The 9,524-nt window shown below is 42.9% G+C and overlaps 1 protein-coding gene across 1 annotated transcript in view; it reads right to left on the bottom strand.

Annotated features, from left to right (window-relative positions):
* Nucleotides 1-587: 587 nt before the first annotated feature.
* The window catches only part of LOC143809411 (cytochrome P450 2G1-like), a 37,857-nt gene continuing 28,920 nt past the window's right edge, over nt 588-9,524 (bottom strand). Inside the window, exons 7-9 of the mRNA XM_077292478.1 lie at nt 9,331-9,518; nt 1,888-2,029; nt 588-766 (exon numbers count right to left, since the gene is read on the bottom strand). Coding sequence (XP_077148593.1) covers nt 588-766; nt 1,888-2,029; nt 9,331-9,518 — 509 coding nt within the window. The remainder of the gene's footprint in view (nt 767-1,887; nt 2,030-9,330; nt 9,519-9,524) is intronic.

Below are 9,524 nucleotides of genomic sequence, written 5' to 3'. Positions count from 1 at the left end.
CGAGTAATGAGCACACTAGCTCATCACTAACGACAACCCAATGGGCCTTATCCTGTATGCCTGTTTGTAAAGACGGCCACTTGCCAAGTAAAAGTTTGATTGTTTTTATGGAATCAGTGTCCCCTGGAGTGATTACTGCAGAGGTTCCAGAAGACGGAAGCCTGGAGCCAATGGAGGCTTGCGGCCAGTAAGTGTAATGCACCACACACAGAATTACACCAGAACAAGGACTCGACTTGTCTTTAAGGTGCCAGAGCGAGTGGGAACAGAAGCTCAAGTGAGTACCTAATGTAAGGTTTTCATACAAATCACTTTATTATTACATATAAACAGGCAAAAAAACATTTAAAACATAAAGCAAATAACATCCCTTAACTCTGACCCTCAAGAAAGTGCAAAATATAAAGCATCAATAAATTACTATATCACAGTAGTGGTGGTAAGCAGATTTAAAGTATAAATAATGATCAGAGCTAAGTAATATTTGCAGAAAAGTACTAACAATACGATTACATTTCCCAAACTTCCTTATTCTCCATACTCCAGAGAGGAGAAAGATTGCCTGAGAAGTCCAAAGTATATCAGATCTATCGGGGTACAAATGACAGCTCGAATTTAATGGGGGCATTTAAGAATCCCTGCATTTTTGTAACTTCAATCTCTGTGAATTTAGTAGGGGAAGTCAGTTCAAAGTTTTGCAGGATGGTGGTGAGAAAGATAAAAAATTCAATTTGGATCAAATTCTCCCCTGGGCAGATTCGCTTTCCTGAAAAAGAAAGATAAGATCTTAGAGGTAGTACATACGTAAAAAAAAAATGTTACAAGGGTCAATTACCATTTATGAATTTTTGGTTTACATGTCTTCCTGAAGGACGCCCACCTTTCAGTTCCATTACACTTTATGATTAAAAAAGTCTCATTCACACAGTACAGATGATCAGTTGAGATCGGCAAATTTATTTGCATTAAATTGAATTCTTCTCAAATTTTACAAAAATCCTTATTCTCCAGAATATAGTTTGGCTATTTTTCTAATTTGCGCTATGTAAATTTAGCAAAATGGAGGTTAGCCAAAAAAAGGTAATAAAAAAAGTTTAAAGGGAACCTGTCCCCTATGCCCTCCAACCCATCAGCATTCACTTATGTATGAGTAAAGTTCCCTGCCTAACTATACCTATATGATGTTATTGAGTGAAAACAAGGTATAAAAAAGCATTTATAATGTACCTATTTGCTATGCTAAAGAGGGCTTTGACTAGTCGATGGGGCGTTAGTTGCCCCAGACTAGTCAGACGTCTTTCCATATTATCATGCCACTGTGGGCATGATAACAATTTGCTCATGAAAATCACATGCATGAGAGCCTCTCATTCCGGCATCATCACTGCGTCTCTGAAGCCAGGTATACACTTCCTGGCTTTAGAGGCACCCTATGCATGTCCGGAAGTTCAGAATATAGCTCCCGGTCATGCACAGTGCTCACCTCTGAAGGCAGGAAGTGTAAAGAGCGGCGCACATTTGCGAGATTTGTAATGAATGTGATGACGTCGCACATGCAAATTGTTTTATCATAATAGTCATGAAAACTGGAGGCTATTTGGCAGTAGTTGCGAAATTTGGTACTTTTTGTTATGACATGGTTATGGTTATTAAATGTTTATTTTTGAATCAGACTTTGTGTACTCTCTTTTAATACATCCCCAATGAAGTTCACCGATTACTTTTCGAATCCTGAAATTGAGATAATTAGGTATTACGGACTGTTATACATCCTGTGCCTGTCAGAGCAACTGCACCTGAACTCTAGTAGTGCCAGAGGTGCCTCTTATGGAGGGTTAACATTATAATAATGAAGCTGGACAAGTTAAATAATAAAACAAGAGCTACCTGCTGAGAAAGGCATGAATGCATTGTTCTTCTTGAACTTGCCACTCTCATCCAAGAAATGGTTCGGATTAAACTCCCATGGAGAAGAAAAATGTTTGGGGTCCCGATGAACGGTGCAGAGTAAAGGGTAAATGGTTGTACCCTGAGAAATTAAGACATTAATTGATCATATGAAATCTGCTAGCATAATATACGAATGTATGATAATTTATTTTTTTCATAGAACAAAATGCTTTTAGTCTAAAATTGCAATGCTGCTTGAGGCGATAATTCAAATGTCGTACTGTCCCAACAGTAAATAAACTATATACAAAAATATACGCCAGCAGTGAATAAAATACATACCTAACTATATAACAGCAATGAATAGCCTACACACATAAATATATACCAGCAGTGACTAAAATACATACCTAACTATATAACAGCAATGAATAGCCTACACACATAAATATATGCCAGCAGTGAATAAAATACATACCTAACTATATAACAGCAATGAATAGCCTACACACATAAATATATGCCAGCAGTGAATAAAATACATACCTAACTATATAACAGCAATGAATAGCCTACACACATAAATATATGCCAGCAGTGAATAAAATACATACCTAACTATATGGCAGCAATGAATAGCCTACACACATAAATATATACCAGCAGTGACTAAAATACATACCTAACTATATAACAGCAATGAATAGCCTACACACATAAATATATACCAGCAGTGAATAAAATACATACCTAACTATATAACAGCAATGAATAGCCTACACACATAAATATATACCAGCAGTGACTAAAATACATACCTAACTATATAACAGCAATGAATAGCCTACACACATAAATATATGCCAGCAGTGAATAAAATAAATATCTAACTATATAGCAGCAATGAATAGCCTACACACATAAATATATACCAGCAGTGAATAAAAAACATACCTAACTATATAGCAGCAATGAATAGCCTACACTGTCATGAATCCCCAATGGCGAGGGATAGCACAGGACAAGCAAAGTATAACAAATATCGGACGAGCTCTAGGGTGATGGAACCTGGGCTGACCGCTGCCCTACGCCTGACAAACGCAACTAGAGATAGCCAGGGAGCGTGCCTACGTTGGTTCTAGACGCCACGCACCAGCCTAAGAGCTAACTAGTACTGCAGAGAAAACAAAGACCTCACTTGCCTCCAGAGGAATTAACCCCAAAGGTATAGTTGCCCCCCACATGTATTGACGGTGAAATAAGAGGAAGGCACACACATAGAGATGATGTATATAGCTTTAGCAAATAGAGGCCCGCTGAAAACTAGAAAGCAGAATGATACAAAAGGGGACTGAGCGGTCAGCAAAAAACCCTAATCAAAAATACCATCCTGAGATTACAAGAACCCATGTGCCAACTCATGGCACATGGGGAGAATCTCAGTCCACTAGAGCAACCAGCTAGCATAGAGACATTCTAAGCAAGCTGGACCAAAAACCAAACAACTGAAAATCAGCACTTAGCTTATCCTGAAAGATCTGGGAGCAGGTAGGCAGGAACCAAACAGAGCACATCTGAACACATTGATAGCCGGCAAGGGAAATGACAGAAAGGCCAGGTAAAATAGGAAACACCCAGCCTCTGATGGACAGGTGGAAACCAAAGGCCGCAACCCACCAAAGTAACCCAGTACCAGCAGTAACCACCAGAGGGAGCCCACAAACAGAATCCACAACAGTACCCCCCCCTTGAGGAGGGGTCACCGAACCCTCGCGAGAACCCCCAGGGCGATCAGGGTGAGCTCTATGGAAGGCGCGGACCAAATCAGTCGCATGAACATCGGAGGCGACCACCCAGGAATTATCCTCCTGACCATAACCCTTCCACTTAACCAAATACTGGAGCTTGCGTCTGGAAACACGAGAATCCAAGATCTTTTCAACAACATACTCCAATTCTCCCTCCACCAGCACCGGAGCAGGAGGCTCGACCGAAGGAACAACGGGCACCTCATACCTCCGCAACAACGACCGATGGAACACATTATGAATAGCAAACGATGCTGGGAGATCCAAACGAAAAGATACAGGGTTAAGAATCTCCGAGATCCTATAAGGACCGATGAACCGAGGCTTGAACTTAGGAGAAGAGACCTTCATAGGGACAAAACGAGAAGACAACCACACCAAGTCCCCAACAAGAAGTCGGGGACCCACGCGGCGACGGCGATTAGCAAACTGCTGAGTCTTCTCCTGAGATAACTTCAAATTGTCCACCACCTGATTCCAAATCTGATGTAGCCTGTCCACCACCACGTCCACTCCAGGACAATCCGAAGACTCCCCCTGACCAGAGGAAAAACGAGGATGAAACCCCGAATTACAAAAAAAAGGAGAGACCAACGTGGTAGAACTAGCCCGATTATTAAGAGCAAATTCGGCCAGTGGCAAAAAAGCAACCCAGTCATCCTGATCAGCAGAAACAAAACACCTCAAATAAGTTTCCAAGGTCTGATTAGTTCGCTCCGTCTGGCCATTCGTCTGAGGATGGAATGCAGACGAGAAAGACAAATCAATGCCCATCTTGGCACAAAACATCCGCCAAAATCTAGACACAAACTGGGATCCCCTGTCAGAAACGATATTCTCCGGAATCCCATGCAAACGAACCACGTTCTGAAAAAACAAAGGAACCAACTCAGAGGAGGAGGGCAACTTAGGCAAGGGCACCAAATGAACCATCTTAGAAAAGCGGTCACACACAACCCAGATAACGGACATTTTCTGTGAAACCGGAAGATCAGAAATAAAATCCATGGAAATGTGCGTCCAAGGCCTCTTCGGGATGGGCAATGATAACAACAACCCACTAGCCCGTGAACAGCAAGGCTTAGCTCGAGCACACACTTCACAAGACTGCACAAAGGCACGCACATCCCTAGACAAGGAAGGCCACCAAAAAGACCTGGCCACCAAGTCTCTTGTACCAAATATTCCAGGATGACCAGCCAACACAGAAGAATGGACCTCGGAGATGACTCTACTGGTCCAATCATCCGGAACAAACAGTCTTTCTGGTGGACATCGATCCGGTTTATCCACCTGAAACTCCTGCAATGCGCGTCGCAAGTCTGGGGATACGGCGGACAATATTACCCCATCCCTAAGGATACCAGCAGGCCCAGTGTCTCCAGGAGAGTCAGGCACAAAACTCCTGGAAAGAGCATCTGCCTTCACATTCTTTGAACCTGGCAGGTATGAAACCACGAAATTGAAACGAGAAAAAAATAACGACCAACGAGCCTGTCTAGGATTCAAACGCCTGGCAGACTCAAGGTAAATGAGATTCTTGTGATCAGTCAGGACCACCACGCGATGTTTAGCACCCTCAAGCCAATGACGCCAATCCTCAAATGCCCACTTCATGGCCAAAAGCTCCCGATTACCCACATCATAATTGCGCTCGGCGGGCGAGAATTTTCTAGAGAAGAAAGCACATGGCTTCATCACCAAGCCATTAGAACTTCTCTGTGACAAAACCGCCCCCGCTCCAATCTCGGAAGCATCAACCTCCACCTGAAAAGGAAGTGAAACATCTGGTTGACACAACACAGGAGCAGAAGAAAACTGGCGCTTAAGTTCCCGAAAGGCCTCCACGGCCGCAGGAGACCAATCAGCAACATCAGCACCCTTTTTAGTCAAATCAGTCAAAGGTTTAACAATACTGGAAAAATTAGCAATGAACCGACGATAAAAATTAGCAAACCCCAAGAACTTCTGAAGGCTCTTAACAGATGTAGGTTGTGTCCAGTCACAAATAGCCTGAACCTTAACGGGATCCATCTCAATAGTAGAAGGAGAAAAAATGTACCCCAAGAAAGAAATCTTCTGGACTCCGAAGAGACACTTTGAGCCCTTCACAAACAGAGAATTGGCCCGCAAAACCTGAAACACCTTCCTGACCTGTAGAACATGAGACTCCCAGTCATCAGAAAACACCAAAATATCATCCAAATACACAATCATAAACTTATCCAGATATTCACGGAAAATATTGTGCATAAAGGACTGAAAGACTGACGGAGCATTGGAGAGTCCAAAAGGCATTACCAAATACTCAAAATGGCCCTCAGGCGTATTAAATGCGGTTTTCCACTCATCACCCTGTTTTATCCGCACCAGATTATACGCACCACGAAGATCTATTTTAGTGAACCACCTAGCCCCCTTAATGCGAGCAAACAAATCAGTAAATAAAGGCAATGGATACTGGTATTTGACTGTAATCTTATTCAGAAGGCGATAATCTATACAAGGCCTCAGGGAGCCATCTTTTTTTGCCACGAAAAAAAAACCTGCTCCCAGAGGGGACGAAGATGGACGAATATGTCCCTTTTCCAAGGACTCCTTAATATAATTCCGCATAGCAGTATGCTCTGGTAGTGACAGATTAAATAAACGACCCTTAGGGAACTTACTGCCAGGAATCAATTCTATAGCACAGTCACACTCTCTATGCGGAGGGAGCGAATTGAGCTTAGGCTCCTCAAAAACATCCCTATAATCCGACAAAAACGCAGGGATCTCCGAAGGAGTAGATGAAGCGATAGAAATCGGAGGTGCATCATCATGAACCCCCTGACATCCCCAGCTTAGCACAGACATTGTTTTCCAGTCCAGGACCGGATTATGAGTTTGTAACCATGGCAGACCAAGCACTAGTACATCATGTAAATTATACAGTACAAGGAAGCGAATCACCTCCTGATGAACGGGAGTCATGCGCATGGTCACTTGTGTCCAATACTGCGGTTTATTCATAGCCAATGGTGTAGAATCAATTCCCTTCAGAGGAATAGGAACTTCCAGAGGCTCTAGACTAAAACCGCAGCGTTTAGCAAATGACCAATCCATAAGACTCAGGGCAGCGCCTGAATCCACATAGGCATCGACGGAAATGGAAGACAGTGAAAAAATCAGAGTCACAGACAAAATGAACTTAGACTGCAGAGTATCAATGGCAATAGATTTATCAACCCTTTTTGTACGTTTAGAGAATGCTGATATAACATGAGCTGAATCACCACAATAAAAACACAAACCATTTTTCCGCCTATAATTTTGCCGTTCACTTCTGGACTGAATTCTATCACATTGCATAGTCTCAGGTGCCTGTTCAGAAGACACCGCCAACTGGTGCACGGGTTTGTGCTCCCGTAAACGCCGATCAATCTGAATGGCCATAGCCATAGACTCATTCAGACCTGTAGGCGCAGGGAACCCCACCATAATATCCTTAATGGCCTCAGAAAGACCATTTCTGAAGTTTGCAGCCAGGGCGCACTCATTCCACTGAGTAAGCACCGACTATTTCCGAAATTTCTGACAATATATTTCTGCTTCATCATGCCCCTGAGAGAGGGCTAATAAAGCCTTTTCAGCCTGAATCTCTAGGTTAGGTTCCTCATAGAGCAATCCCAATGCCAGAAAAAACGCATCCACACTGAGCAATGCAGGATCCCCTGGTGCCAATGCAAATGCCCAATTCTGAGGGTCGCCCCGTAGGAACGATATAACAATCTTGACCTGTCGAGCAGGGTCTCCAGAGGAGCGAGATTTCAAAGAGAGAAACAATTTATAATTGTTCCTGAAATTCAGGAAGGTAGATCTATCTCCAGAAAAAAACTCTGGAATAGGAATTCTAGGTTCAGACATGGGAGTGTGAACAACGAAATCCTGTATGTTTTGAACCTTTGCCGCAAGATTACTCAGGCTGGAAGCCAAACTCTGGACATCCATGATAAACAGCTAAGATCAGAGCCATTCAAGGGTTAAGAGGAGGTAAGAAGCAGCTAGACAGCAATTAAGGGCTAGGCAGCAAACTCTGAAGGAAAAAAAAAATAAAAAAATTTCCCTTGAACACTTCTTTTTCTCCTGCTTCAGCCCAAACAATTAACACTTTGTGGGCCGGCTATACTGTCATGAATCCCCAATGGCGAGGGATAGCACAGGACAAGCAAAGTATAAGAAATATCGGATGAGCTCTAGGGTGATGGAACCTGGGCTGACCGCTGCCCTACGCCTGACAAACGCAACTAGAGATAGCCAGGGAGCGTGCCTACGTTGGTTCTAGACGCCACGCACCAGCCTAAGAGCTAACTAGTACTGCAGAGAAAACAAAGACCTCACTTGCCTCCAGAGGAATTAACCCCAAAGGTATAGTTGCCCCCCACATGTATTGACGGTGAAATAAGAGGAAGGCACACACATAGAGATGATGTATATAGCTTTAGCAAATAGAGGCCCGCTGAAAACTAGAAAGCAGAATGATACAAAAGGGGACTGAGCGGTCAGCAAAAAACCCTAATCAAAAATACCATCCTGAGATTACAAGAACCCATGTGCCAACTCATGGCACATGGGGAGAACCTCAGTCCACTAGAGCAACCAGCTAGCATAGAGACATTCTAAGCAAGCTGGACCAAAAACCAAACAACTGAAAATCAGCACTTAGCTTATCCTGAAAGATCTGGGAGCAGGTAGGCAGGAACCAAACAGAGCACATCTGAACACATTGATAGCCGGCAAGGGAAATGACAGAAAGGCCAGGTAAAATAGGAAACACCCAGCCTCTGATGGACAGGTGGAAACCAAAGGCCGCAACCCACCAAAGTCACCCAGTACCAGCAGTAACCACCAGAGGGAGCCCACAAACAGAATCCACAACACTACACACATAAATATATACCAGCAGTTAATAAAATACATACCTAACTATATAGCAGCAATGAATAGCCTACACACATAAATATATACCAACAGTGAATATACCTAGCTACACTAAACAAAAATAAAATATGAGAAAAAAAATTTGGTTCCATCAAAATGGCGCTGATGGCGGTGCCTGCGCAGTAGCATTTATTGGAACACAATAGATGCTACTGCGCAGGGGCAGCCGCGGTGCCATTTTGATTAAGATTTTTTTTTCTGACAAAACAAAATGCCTAAATATAATGAATATATGCATATTGTACATTGTATCATGCTACAGCGCAGGCGCCACCACCGATGCCTGCATGATCAATTTAAAAAAAAACAATAGTATATTCAATATGTAAAATAGGGGGCAAGTCAGTGAAGGATCCGTCATCTGTCGTAAGCCCATACAGATGCATATGTAATCAAAGCACCACATAAGGCCCCGCCCACAGGCCGCCCCACAGGCACAAAAATCTCATTAATTGAAAACTACAAATAAAAATTAAACAACAACCACAAGACGGATTTCATCACCCAGGTATCATTTTAATGAGTATAACGGTGCTAACCTGACAGTGTCTGTAGGATACTGTGTGCAATCCTACTGACAGGTTCCCTTTAAATTGACTTGCACCCCAATTCTCCCAATAGGCACACCTAGCATCTCCTATGTACTACTCACCTTTGGGATCTGATAACCTTTAAACTGAACATCTCTCGTTACCATACGTGAGGCATTCAGAGGAGTAACATCACAAAATCTCTGGATCTCGTGGATGACTGCCTGCATGTAATGCATTTCCAGCCTGTCATCAAAATGTGGTACCCGATCTCGTCCAATCACTTGATCAATTTCCACATGGAGTTTAGCTGCAA

Source organism: Ranitomeya variabilis, chromosome 2, assembly GCF_051348905.1.
Source record: "Ranitomeya variabilis isolate aRanVar5 chromosome 2, aRanVar5.hap1, whole genome shotgun sequence".
NCBI classification, from domain to species: Eukaryota; Metazoa; Chordata; class Amphibia; order Anura; family Dendrobatidae; genus Ranitomeya; species Ranitomeya variabilis.
This window is presented reverse-complemented; position numbering and strand designations above follow the sequence as displayed.